Source organism: Canis aureus, chromosome 22, assembly GCF_053574225.1.
Source record: "Canis aureus isolate CA01 chromosome 22, VMU_Caureus_v.1.0, whole genome shotgun sequence".
Lineage (NCBI taxonomy): Eukaryota > Metazoa > Chordata > Mammalia > Carnivora > Canidae > Canis > Canis aureus.
In genome coordinates this window covers 14,550,233-14,564,502 of record NC_135632.1, presented here as the reverse complement: position 1 = coordinate 14,564,502, position 14,270 = coordinate 14,550,233, and the positions used below count along the sequence as shown (strand labels likewise).

Genomic DNA, 14,270 nt, shown 5'->3' with positions numbered 1-14,270 from the left:
TATTTACTACTCACATTGTCGTATTTTGCCAATAAAAGCTTACATTTAAAAAAAAAAAGACTTTTTTTAGAGCAGTTTTAGATTTACAACAAAATTGAAAGATACAGAGATATTTCATATCCCTTCTGTTTCTGCACATGTACAGCATTCTCCAGTATCAACATTCTCCACCAGACTGGTACATTTATTACAATAATGAACCAACACTGACACATCATTATTACTCAAAGTCCATAGTTTATGTTGGGTTCACTCTTGGTGTTATACATTCTATGAGTTCAGACAATGTATAATTACATGCATGAGCCATTACAGTATCATACAAATTATTGTCAATGCCTTTAAATCTTTTGTGCTCTGCCTATTGATCCTTTCCTCCTAACCCCTGGGCAACCACTGATTTCTTTACTGTCTCCATAGTTTTGCCTTTTCCAGAGCTTGAATACGTTTTTAAAAATCATGTTATCTAGAATTTGCTCATCAGATGAATATTAGGTTGCTTATTAACAAATGCTTCACAGTTTTAAGTGATGTATGTGGTGGCTCATAATTCTTGGAATGTAATAGGAAATACAACATGACAGTGTTTAGCTGATATAAATAATGAAACAGAACCCAATAACAGAAGCAGCATGCAGAAGATCCTGAGGAAGTATAGTATCAAGTATTGAGTTTATCTCAAGGAAATAGGTGGTAAAATAACTAGCAGACCTTGCTGGAGATCAAGGGGGCATTTTGATAGAGAGGAAAGTGGAAGGAATAGTAAGAACACATAACCAGAAACAGGAATTATCTACTCGTGGGAAGAAGGGAAAGTAAAGAGACCAATCTTACTAGAACAGACCATTTTACTAAAGAGTTGGACATACTTTATATAAGAATTACTAGAGTTAGATTATAGAAGGCCTAGATACTAGTTTCAGTTGAGGCTGAATTTCACTAGTACTGCCCCATATATTCTATATTTGAAAAACATTCTTTTACGGCTGGAAAAGAGGTCATCTAAGGCCCAAGGAAATTAGAGTTGCTCAATTTGAGTCACCAAATCTAATTTCTTGATTCTGAGTCCAGTACCAGATTTATCACACCACAGTGCCTCAGGCAATAAACTGAGTTCAAACCCAGGAACTCTTATTAATTTTGCTCAATTATGCCACTGGGCCAACATAGCTGAAAGGATCTCCAAGAAAGATCATTAGGAAAGATACATCAAGTAGTACTATCTATGTAAGAAGGACTAAAAAGCAGAGATAAGAAGCAGGAAGCACAGATAGGAGGTTAATCTGGGTTTAGGATGACAATCGAAGGTCCAGTTGTGGGAACTGGCAAGATATAAAGACTTAGAATCTCACTGCAAAAAAAAAAAAAAAAAAAAAAAGGAAAAAAGTTTTATTCCATGCTTTTCAGAATATATGCTTGGGGAAATGGTAGTGTTAAAAATAAGGGTAAGAGAAGAAGCTTTAGGTGAGGTCAATTCTGATACATCTTGCAGTTGAGGTGATGGTGTGGTGTCCATCTATACCTGTCTTCTAGAAAGTTAGAGATACTGGCTTAGATCCTGATTGAGAGGTATGGGTCACAAGAGATTAAGTGGTAACTAGCAGTGAAGTAAGAGACAGCATCACCAAACAATAAAATAAAAGGGGGAGAAAAAACCTGTTGTTTGGTTTTTGGGAACAGTGCCTCTGAACAGTTGGAAAAATAAGTTAAGAAAGAAGTTGAATAAAAAGCAAAAGGCAAGAGGGGAGTCAAGGGTAATGTTTCCTTTTAGAGTGTAACTCCTTGAAGGAATTGCCTATATTTGCTACTTCCATTTTTTCTTCTCCCCTTCTCTCTTATTTTTTTAAAAGATTATATTTATTTATTCATGATAGACACACACACACACACACACACAGAGGCAGAGACACAGAGGGAGAAACAAGCAAGGAACCCGATGTGGAACCCGATGTGGGACTCGATCCCAACCCCAGGATCATGCCCTGGGAGACACTCAACCGCTGAAACACCCAGGCGCCCCTCCCCTTCTCTCTTATTAAACAAACTCTTCCTTCACTCTTATTACTCTATTTGAAACTGCTCTTGTCAAAATTCCCAATGATCTCAGGTGCAAAACTCTATAATTGATTTTCAGTTTTCATTTTAACTGATCCACTGCCAGCATTTGACACAGTTGATTACTCTCCTTGACATCCATTCTTCACTTGGCATCTAGAACACCATGCTTTATTGGGTTTCTTCCTGTAAAATGGTCATTCCTTCTCAGTCTTGTTTGTCAGGTTCACCTAATCTTTTTGACTCTTTATAGATACACACATACATGCCCAAATTTCTCTCTCTGGTTTGGACATCCTCCATTACCATCAGAATCAATGTCTAACTCTACATCTCTACTGAAATTTCTAACTCTGTATCTCCACTTAGATGTTTAATATATATCTCAACCTTTCTATGACCAAAATTGAACTCCAGATCTTCCTCCACAAACCCTTGACTTGCAATCTTTCCCTTTTCAGGTAACAGCCACTCTATCATTTTAGTTACTAAGACCCTTAACAATCACACTCTTTAATACACTTTTTTCTCTTTTAACCCCATATCCAATACATAATTAGATGGCAATTTCTTCCAAATATGCCTAGAATTTGATCACTTCTCTAGGTTCTTACTGTTCTGGTCTAAGTCAATTATCAACTCTATCTGGATGATTCCAGTAGTCTCCTAACTAATCTGTTTCTATCCTGGCTCCTCTACATTCTATTCTTAACATAGCAGATAGAATGACTCTATTAAAATATAAATCACATCATGTCAATCTGTTGCTCCAAGTCCTTCGTTATTCCTAATCTCACGGAGTAAAAAATGATGTCCTTATAATGACCCAGAAAGTCCTGCATGGTATCTAATTACAGTTCCTACAACTCAGCCTATTGATTCAAAACCATAAATGGTCTTCTTTCTCTTCCTTGAGTATACCTGGAATTGGCTTTGCCAAAATGGTCTTTGAATTAGTCTGGAATACTCTCCCTTCAGATTTCTACATACTCTACTCCTCATTTCATTCAAATCTTTACTCAAATGTTACCTGATCATTTTATTTAAAACTACAAAACTTTTCCTCCCTCTCCTGCCAATGTTCCCTATCTTCCTTCTCTGAAATTTTTCTCAAGCTTTTGTATTACCATCTAATATGTCATGCAATTTACTTATTGTTTATTGTCTTTTCCTCCCTAGAATACGACTTGTTTGGGGGCCAGAATTTTTATTTTGTTTATAGCTAGATTCTCATCACATAGAACAATGCACATGATAAGAACTCAATAAATGCATGCTGACTGAATTAATGAAATAAATGAATGATAACGAAGTATTTCTAAAGAATGAATGGTTAGCAGTATCAAATATATTAGAGAGGAAGAGAGAGTTTGAAAATCTGGATTTGGACTACATTTGGGTAGAAAAGATTTATGGATGATCTAAGCAAAACTTAGAACATTGGCAGAGGAGACCTATGTATTTTGTCATTCTCACTTTTTATGTTTATTTTACCATCATTTCCTTTGTTACTGACTCCTCTTCAATCTGAAAATGCCACCATCACTGGAGGACATTAGAATAAATGAGGCCTTCATGGTGCAGGCTACTGATTTATAAACTTGTGAGAACATTCCTTCTTGACCTAAGCTGAGAAGATAGTAACTAGCAAAAAAATATTGTAGGAATTTATTCCTTACTTTTTCCTTTTTTTTTTTTTTTTTAAATCTGAGTCTACTACTTTAGGAGAATTTCTTTTCCCTTCTTAATCTCTATCAAGGAATATGAATTTGCTCATTCATATTTAAGACAACCAACTGCTAGCATAAAGCTCCACATTCAAGTGGAAATGAATAAGTTAACAAGTGCATTAAGGCCTTTGTTGAATTTAAGATATAGTTATTATGATTTTGCAAACAACTGAAATAAAATCCAAAATTGATTTATAAAAGAAAAATTATCTATATTCCCTCTCATGAGTCCAAAAAATTTTATATATGGCTGATGAGAATTATGAAAATTCATGATTAAAACTTATTTCTATTTTATGAGATTTTAGGAAAAAACTAATCATTGCATACCCACAAAAGAAATGTAAATTTTGTTTTTTTAAACTAAGTGTCCATCCAACAAGGTATACCAACCTTCTCTTGTAGAGTTGGTTGAAAGTGTTGAACCTTTCCAGATCCCTGTAAGGACTGCCAAATGTTGCAAAATTCATCATCATCTTTAGTAGGTACCTGGCAAAGCACAAAAAATTTCTTAAAAAACTGAAGTGTGAAAAAATAAAGATAAAAAAAAATTATCATTTAAGTTATTTAGCATTAGGTAGGATATTAACTTCCATTATTGGAAATTTCAGTTCTTCTTTTCCTGGAGCTCAGAATAGTCATCATAAAAATATTCTATTGGAATGAAAATGGTTTTCATCATATGTAGTTGATTTTGAATGGTTTTATTGAAAAGTATTTAAAGCAGGACAAATGCTTTGGAAGATTATACTAAATCAATATCCCCACCAACAGAGTTTTTAGTCTTCTAGTACAGACAAATTATCTCATTCAAGCTACCATCTAACGATTTTATTTTTAAAACCTTTAAAATATTACCCAAAAGTAATCTAACATTAAAAAATCAGCCAATACTTATGAGGAATTTATTTTGTGCAGATTAAAACTGAAAAAATATGCACCAAAATTTAATAGTGATAACCTATGAAACTTGATTTTTACTTCTATCTCCTTTGCTATTATCTCTGTGTTTTCTAATTAGTCTATAATGAACATGTATTACTTGAATTAAAATGTGGTTAAGATTTGGCGACACGGAAGGGTGCCCGGTTGGCTCAGTGGTTGAGCATCTCTCTGCCTTTGGCTCACGTTGTGATCTCAGGGTCTTGGGGTCAAGTCCCACATCGGGCTCCCTTCATGGAGCCTGTCTCTCCTTCAGCCTATGTCTCTGCCTCTCTCTCTGTGTCTCTCATGAATAAATAAGTAAAATCTTAAAAAAAAAAAAAAAAAAAAAGATTTGGTGAAATGGAGTTAAACAAGGTTAAATGTCACAATTTTTGTTCCCAGAAAGATAAAATAGAGGAAATCACCCATGAGTTGCATGGATAGGAATTGAGAATGGTTTTTGATAAATGTAATTCTCTCCCTTTTAACCTTTCAAATTCATGCCATTTCATACAGATAGAATACGTTTGAGTTATACAAGAAAAAAATGTAAATGTTAGTTTGAAAAGTAAATATATGAAAAGAGATGTAGGATGCTATCAGTAGCTTTTTTTTTTTTTTTTTTTTTAAGATTCTATTTATTTATTTGAGAGACAGCATGAGCCAGGGAATAGGCAGAGAGGGAGAAGTAGACTCCTTGCTTGAGCAGGGATCCTGACATGGAGCTCAATCCCAGAACCCTGGGATCATGACCTAAGCCGAAGGTAGGCACTTAACCGACTGAGTCACCTAGGTGCCCCAACAACATCCTTTGCTAGCCTATTAACTTAAAACAAATCTGAAGTTGACTTGAATCAAAAATATTTTAAAAACTAAGTCAAATTAGGTTTTACTTACAAAGTGCCTGAGATTTTAAGGGGGCAGAAAGAAATGAAAGACTAGGAGCCTTACTTGAGTAGGAACAAAAAGTGACTGGGGGGAATGGTTCAGGCCTCCCAAATGACCAGATGAAATTGATGAATTTGAGCCATAGTGATTCACAGCTGGTTGTGGTTTCACAATGGCTGTCAACTTCTGATTTCCAGTTTCAGAGCGACTCCCATGAGTAAGATTCACCAAGGCACATGTTGGCAGTCGATAACCTCTACCAGGTGAGCACCTAAAAGTAAACAGTTATTTCAGAGGGAAATAATACTAAATGTGTTAGGGAGAAGAAGACTCATTATTTTTTGGTAGATAGTCCATAGTCTGAATTAGTAAACATTACTTTTAAATTCAGTAGAGGAACTTGAAATCATAGAAAAATCTCCATTTATAAGATGATACATTTCTGAAAAGTTTCAGAATAGACCCCTCAGAAGCCTTTTAGCTACCTATTCAAAGTAGCACAAAGGTTACGTGACAGAACTCATTCCAGGCATCATTTACTCTAGCATAATCCTTTTTCCTGTAACTTTAACTTTTCTATCAGTGCAGCTCCAAAATAAATAAATCTCTCTAAGTTAAAAACAAAAAATCCAATCCTCTTGCTTTAAACCTGCTAACCTCTTTCATGGTCAAACTCCTCAAGGGTCAGCTCAATTTCCTGTTTCCTCAAACCACGTGAGTATGGCCATGTACCCATAATCCCACTAAAATATAAATCTGATCATGTTACATGTCTGATTTTGATGACATTGCTTTAAGGACAAAGATTAAGATACCAAAATCCCTAATATGTCTTCAAAGTTGGCTTATAAGCACCTGCACAGTATGGTCCTTGCTTTTTTTTTTTTTTTTTTTTTAAAGATTTTATTCATTTATTCATGAGAGACATCCAGAGAGAGGCAGAGACACAGGCAAAGGGAGAAGCAGGCTCCCTGCAGAGAGCCTGATGGGGAACTCGATTCTGGGACTCCAGGATCACGCCCTGAGCCAAAGGCAGACACACTCAACTGCTGAGTCACCCAGGTGACCCACAGTCCTTGCTTTTATCTGTTACTCTAATCTTCCATAGTTGTTGAAGTTTAGACATATTATCATTCTTTTTTTGAATGAATGAATGAATAAATCCTTTGTTGCACACTATTTCCTCTTCCTGACCATTTGTCATTCTTCTTCCTTCTTTCTCTACTTAACTATTACTCAGTCTTTCAAGTCCCATCTTAAATATCACTTGTCAAGGAAACCTTTCTAGAATTCTCAAGATAAGTCATACTCTTTTAGAAACCTGAACTCCTCCTCAGCACTTCTCACATTTTAAATAATATTTTCAGTTACACAATTATCTTCCCCACTGAAATGAAAGCTCGATGAGACTAGAAAGCATGTTTGTCTTACTCAGATACATCCCTAATAGTATGTGTATTGTCTTGCATATAATAAGAATTCAAATTGCGGGCAAATAAAAAAGTAATGTAAAGTCACTGGCCACGGAGATATATTTACAAAATGTAATTATCACCAGGAAATACAAACCTTATTGTTAAGCCTCCAGGAAATTCTTCATCAAATAATACTTCAAACAGTACATCAGCCTCTCTATTAGCTGTTAAATAAGAAAGATTTAAAAATCACATGATGAAAAATCACCATTTAAGTTTTTGAATTGTAAGAGCCATTACAACTATCAGAAAATAGTGTAGGGGAATACAGTAAGTGAAAAGTAGATAAACTCACAGACTCTTACTGGTATTATTTAAAGTAAATAATATTTTAAATTGGATGGAATTAATTGTATTTTGCCTCTGCTTTAGTCTATGTTGGAAATTATTCATAATAAAAGACTTAATAAGAGAGGTAACCTTTGGAGTTCAAAGTTTAGAAGGCCTTGTGTAAACTAGATAAAATTTGACAATGAAGATTTAAAAATATGGCAGTTTACTTAATAAAGAGAATAGAATGGAGAGAATGGAAAAATTATCAGTTAGAATTGGTAAGACCTGTCTAGATAAAAAGGATGGAGATGCCAAAGATAACTCCAAGGTTCTGACTGAGATGACTTGCTAGATTAGGGATATCATAACTGAGATATGAGACACATGAGAAAGACAGTGCAATAAACTTAGGAATAAAGAAGAACAAAATTTGGCAGAAAGGCTGATGATATATATCTCGCAAAATTAAGTTAATCCAAAACACCAAGGTAAAGTGACATAATTAGCTATATTTTAATTCTAAGCCCAAATTAATAATACAGTCTATTGCATTACTTCAGAATTGACCGACCCTACTCCCTTCCTTTTCTCCTTCTCTTCTTCCCTTCCCTCTCTTCATTGCTTACCGGCCCCTGCCCCAATTTCTCTCCACCTTTCCCCCACCTCTTTTCCACTTTATTGATTCTGCTTCTCTGAAGAACCCTAGCACAATATTTGATAATATCCTAGCCCGGGTTAGGAGTGGAGAAATATCTTCTGTCCCCTATCCCTAGTCTTTCACTGCCCAGCTGAAACCAGGCCTGCAGAGCTCATCCATTCCCTAACATCCAGCTGTACCTTTCCTTCCTTCCTTCCTTCATTCATTCATTCATTTTTTTTTTTTTTTAAGATTTTGTTTATTTGACACAGAGAGAGAGAGAGAGAGAGCGCGCACAAGTAGACAGAGTGGCAGGCAGAAGGAGAGGGAGAAGCAAGCTCCTTGTTGAGCAGGAGCCCAAAGCAGGACTTGATCCCAGGACCCTGAGTTTATGACCTGAGCTGAAGGCAGATGCTCAACTGACTCAGCCACCCAGGCGGCCCCAGCTGTACCTTTCAATCTGATACTTTTACCAGAAATCTAAACTCAAAAAAGTAAGGCTCAGCGAGAGGCAGTTTCTCCTCTGAAGGTTTAAAGCTCACCTAGGTTCCTATTCCCTGAGGGAGGGGCACTTCCTCAAAAGATTATTAATACTACAAAAGGTAAAAGGATTGTTTTCTCCCTTTAGCAAAATTGACTGTGGAAATGAGGTCTCAGCTGAGGGCAGTAATGAAAAATTTCCCTTTTTATTTCCCGTCCATGGTTAATGGACATGGTTAATCAATGACAGAGCTCTTTCCCACTCAACATAGATACACAGCTTTAAAATCCTCTCAAGACAAGATTCCAAGCAGTCTCTATTACTGATAGGAACTGTCAGAAGAAAGGAAACTTCTATGTTATCAGAGTCCTAAGGCCTTGTTAAGACAACTTAACTAGAATAGAATCCAATAAGCTCAGTATTTGAGCAGGTGATGCAGGGGGTTGAGCAGACAGCATTAGGAGGGTTGTTTCACTATACCCATCTGGCCCTTACCATTCCTAGTCCAGACAATCAGACCAAGGTTGAGTGCTTGAGACATGAGAGAACAGGACTGCCAACACCTTGACACCTGATTTGCTGCTTCATGCTGGACTGACTTTTTTTGTAATCTATACTGTAAAGCTGCTCATGCTCATTCCTGTGAGGCACATTTAGATCCTTAGTTGCTTCTTTCCTTTTTCCTCCATTCTCTCATCCTTTTCTTTTTTTTTTTTAATAAAAAATAAATGACAAAAAATTTACCACCTTAATCATTTTTAAGTGTATAGTACAGTAGTGTTAACTATATGTACATTGTTGCTCTCTGCTTAAGAATTAAGACACAGAAATTTGTGTTTTACATTGTAATTACAGATGCAGTTGAAGACATGCCAAGTACTGAGATATTACCCCCTTTAATTCCTATGATGGTGCCCCGAAGGCCAACTGGAACTGAAAAGTTCTCCCTCACATTTACCACACGGTCAAAGAGACGAAATTCTGCATCTCGATCAGGAATGACTCCATGTTGCTGTTCTAAAGGCTGAAGAGAAGAAAGCTTTAATTATTATTAACTCTAATTTGAAATAATTATTCTATTACTCTAACAAAATCATTTTGTTCCTTCTATACTTTTAAAGTAAAAACAACAACTTTTAATTCTTTGATAGGAAACTTACTCTGTACAGCAAATGGGGCTTCACTGTTACTCGTACCTTCTTATTATTCTTTCTTTGCTGAAGAAAGAAAAAATTTTAAATATTTAAAAACATTAAATTATAAAATTATTATTTGGATTTACATTAAAATATAAAATTATTATTATTCAGTTGGCCATCATTCTTATTCATTTTTAAAAACCAAATGAAATGAGTAATTTAAAGAATATTTGAAGTTCTTCAGATGTAGCAGGGAGGAATAATAAATTCTTTTTTTTAAATTTTACTTATTTATTCATGAGAGAGAGAGAGGCAGAGGCACAGGCAGAGGGAGAGGCAGGCTCCAGGTAGGGAGCCCAATGTGAGACTCTATCTCGGGTCTCCAGGATCAGGCCCTGGGCTGAAGGTGTCGCTAAACTGCTGAGCCAACTGGGCTGCCCAGAATAATAAATTCTTACTTAAAAAAAATTTTTTTTTGGCGGGGGGGGACTTGGGTGGCTCAGGGGTTGAGCATCTGCCTTTGGCTCAGGTCGTGATCCCAGGGTCCTGGGAACAAGCAGGCTCTCCCTGTGTAAAGCCTGCTTCTCCCTCTGCCTATGTCTCTGCCTCTCTTTCTGTGTCTCTCATGAATAAATAAATTAAAAATCATTTTTTGGGGGGATGCCTGGGTGGCTCAGCGACTGGGCATCTGCCTTCGGCTCAGGGCATGATCCAGGGATCTGGAATTGAGTCCCACATCGGGCTCCTTGTGGGGAGCCTGCTTTTCCCTCTGCCTATATCTCTGCCTCTCTCTCTCTCTGTGTCTCTTATGAATAAATCTTTAAAAAAATATTTTTTTCATTAATAAATTTAAAATCTTAAATTTTTTAAAAAGATTTTGTTTATTTGAGGGAGAGAGAGAGAGAGAGCATAGCAGAGAGGAGAGGCAGAGAGAGAGGGAGAAGACTCTCTGCTGAATGGACAGCCCAACATGAGGCTCAATCCCAGGACCCCAAGATCATGACCTGAGCTGAAGGCAGATGCGTAACTGACTGAGCCACCCAGGTACCCTTTAAAATGTTTTTAAAGGTAAGTTTTTTTGTTCAAGTATATAAGGCATAGAAAAATACAAAATTGTATGCATACACTCAATTAATTTTTATAGTGTGAGCTTATCTATGTATAACCATACCGAGTTCAGGAAAGAGAAGATTACTAAGCACAACATAAGAACTCCTGTATTCCCTCCCAGTTACTACTTTCCCCAAAGTAACCTTACTCCTAACAAAAGATTAGATTGATCTGTTTGAAATTTATGTAAATGCTATTTTGTTCAAATGCTTTTTTACTCTAAAAAGAATTTTATGTTATAGTCAATGAAGATTTATATTAAAGGAAAAAAATATATAAAGTACTGATCTATGACAATAGATCAGTCGGTCTATTGGCAACTTATAAAAATTAAGGTGGCACTGATTTAACAAAGCCCTGGATTTTGGAATCTATTGTGAAATTGGCTTTGATGCCTGAATTTTTTGATCATCTAACAAATGCAGGAAGAAGAGTTGTGTCCCAAGTTTACTTCTTGTTAATTTTGTGAACTCACACTCAACTTAAGCATCAGCCTCCTTCTACTGTAAAATAGAAATAACAATACCTGCTCTACCTAATAAAAACATGAGAATAGTTTATATCCTTTGCTATCCATAACTATTATTCACATTAAATATTTTTTAAGTGAATTCTTATCAACTAGGAAAAATGGCAACAGTTTACTTATTTGGCAGCCACCTATCTTTAGAACATACCTTACAGAAATAAGTATAAAAGGGCATTAAACAGCTACAAGCTACAGAGACCACATACTATAGAATTCATGTATTATATATTGTAAAATGCTCAAAACTTTAAACAGACCCTATTATCTTTTATTACGAAGACATTTCATTTATTCTTTCAACAAATCCTTACTGAGTGCCATTTATGTGCCTTGTACTGATCTAGGTGCTGAGGATAAAATAGCGATCTGTTCCTTTATTCAGGGAGACATACAAGAAACAAAATAAGGAAAATATATAGTATGTTTGATGGTAAAAGGCATAGAGAAAAATAAAGCAGGTAAGGGGGACCACAGTATGGAGAGAGATTGCAATTGTAAATAGAATGAATAGTGAAGGAAGTACTGACAGGATGTCCATGCTTCCAGCCCACAGCAGACTAGGACTAATATGGTACAACTGGTACCCCCTGAAAACAGCAGGAAGGAGAAAAAAATAAACATAAAACAATTATAAAAAGCAGACCCCAAACCTCTGCCTGGAGTATTGCATATGAAAAAAATAACCCATATGCTTTAATATGTCTCTAGGTATTACTACATTATAGCACTGATTACAGGACATGGCAGTCAAACCTGATTCATTAGGGAAATTAATAAACTGATGAATTTTCAAAATAGGCTCCAATCCACAGCTACTAAATGAAAAGTTCTGGGGTCTGACTATTCACAATCATGTGGGAGCTTGTTAGAAATGGAGAATCTCAAGCATCAAAGTAAAATTTGGTGCCTTAGAGTAATAAACCTTTATTAAGTGGAAAACTCGTTTCAAAAACAATGCTGTACAAATGGATTTTATTCTAGGTTGAAAAAAAGAAATGAAGGTTAAAAAAAATGAAATGCAGGTTTCTTTCTTTCTTTTTTTTTTTTTTAAGATTTTACTTATTCATGAGACAGAGAGAGAGAGAAGCAGAGGGAGAAGCAGGCTCCATGCGAGGAGCCCGATGTGGGATCCAATTCTGGGACCCCAGGATCATGCCCTGGGCCGAAGGCAGGCGCTAAACCGTTGAACCACCCAGGGATCCCGAAATGTAGGTTTCTCTCCTTATCTGAGTATCAATGATCTTAAAAAAAAAAAAAAAATCAGACTCTTGGCTCTAAGCCTTATAGTTTTTCCTAAAGAGAAAAAGAGTCATCTAGTAGTAATTTTCCAGACTGCCTTCATAACTCTTGAATATGTGATGAAAGAATTCAAATAATAATAGCCAAGCATCATTAGGGCTTAAAAATAGGCATTACTAGAAGGAGTTTCCATGCATTAACTTAGTTAATCCTTTTGATGACCCTATGAAGTAGGCACTATTTTATTCTCATTTTACCAATGAAGACATAGGGGTATGGAAAATATCTTAAGTATCCTGCCTAAGGTTATAAGTATTGAAAGAGAAATGGGGGAAAATGACTTCAGAGCCCATTTCTTAACTTAGTCTGCTATTAGACTGCTGTGTTAGCAAAGCAACATCATTTTAATAAAAAAGGCCAACGTGTGGAAAATAAAATAAAAAATTTTAAAAAAGGAATATAATTCATTTTCTATTATATCAAGATAGAAGATCAAAATAAAATAGTTAAGGCAACACAAAAGATGATTGCTTTTAAAAATCAAGACCCCAAAAAATAGGAGATTAAGCAGGATTTCAAAAATACTGAATGTGTTTGTGGATGGAAAAGTACATTTTACAAGTGATTCTGTAAAACTGCATTAAACACTGTTTATGTTTTATAAAAAGAACTATGTCTTTAAAAAAAGAATAGGAAGGAATAGGGGATCGACCTTATTTCTTAATCATAAACTTTATATTTTGGCTAGAATTACATAGTATTAATTCCTAAAATTAGAAACACCATTAGGACATAAAATTTAAATGTTAATAGCTTTTATACATTAAAGTACATTTCTATTTATTCAGATAAATTTATTAATGACCACTGGAAATGGCTGGAACATTTTTTATAGGATTACCTGACATAAATTAGAAACATTGAGTTCACGTTTTACTTGATGCAAACACAAATAAATTATCTGTAGAATGATATACAGTCAATTTAACTTCAAATATCATCAATCGTCTTGGTTATTGAAAATTAGTACCTTGCACTTTTCAACTTCTTCCTCAATTTTCTCAACAATAGCTGCATCCAGAATTTGTAAATCACAAGAAGAACGAGACAAAGTACTGACAGGATGTCCCTTTAGCCAAGTAATAATTTCTTGAACTTTCTCAGCACTACATTTAAAAACAATAATTTTTTCACAATGATTAAAACTTACTGAGGGTTTATAAAAAATGCCTAATATAAATTTTCTAAGGGTTATGAATTATAAATGACAGCAAATAATTAATAATCACTAAACTTAATTGGAAATAGTTATAAATCTAGTATCAACATGGACCTATTATTTCTCAGTAATTAAAAAAACCCAGTAAATTAGTTTAAAAGTACTTTACTGATATATGAAGATCTTAAAGCAACAAATGTATGTATTATATATATATACATATATATAAAACCCTCCCCACAAAAGTAATATAAATTCTTGATTAACTACTGTAGCTTTCACTAGAACTACTAAGTTGAACTATGAGCCAATAAATACTACAAATTTGGCTTACCCATTCTCATTTTCTCCAGGCCAAATGTCATCTTCATAGAATACATCCTCCTGGCTGTTTTTGGCTATATAACTAAATAGTTCTGGAGCTCTAGCCAAACAAACAAAAATACTGCTTAGAAAATATGTATGGCTAACTTCACATAAACTTGCTATCAAATAATTTTGGATCCTAAGGGGACATATAAAATATACTGAGGACTGACTGTTATACACAGAGTATTAATAAAGGATAGAG

The 14,270-nt window shown here is 35.1% G+C and overlaps 1 protein-coding gene across 3 annotated transcripts in view; it reads right to left on the bottom strand.

Moving 5' to 3' along the window:
- Positions 1 to 14,270, bottom strand: part of XRN1 (5'-3' exoribonuclease 1) — a 106,501-nt gene that overhangs the window by 21,456 nt on the left and 70,775 nt on the right. For all 3 annotated transcript variants that reach the window (XM_077864875.1, XM_077864876.1, XM_077864877.1), the window contains 7 exons: positions 14,034 to 14,123; positions 13,511 to 13,646; positions 9,624 to 9,680; positions 9,355 to 9,487; positions 7,167 to 7,236; positions 5,661 to 5,868; positions 4,179 to 4,274 (listed from right to left, as the gene is read on the bottom strand). In XM_077864875.1, the coding sequence (XP_077721001.1) occupies positions 4,179 to 4,274; positions 5,661 to 5,868; positions 7,167 to 7,236; positions 9,355 to 9,487; positions 9,624 to 9,680; positions 13,511 to 13,646; positions 14,034 to 14,123 (790 nt within the window). The remainder of the gene's footprint in view (positions 1 to 4,178; positions 4,275 to 5,660; positions 5,869 to 7,166; positions 7,237 to 9,354; positions 9,488 to 9,623; positions 9,681 to 13,510; positions 13,647 to 14,033; positions 14,124 to 14,270) is intronic.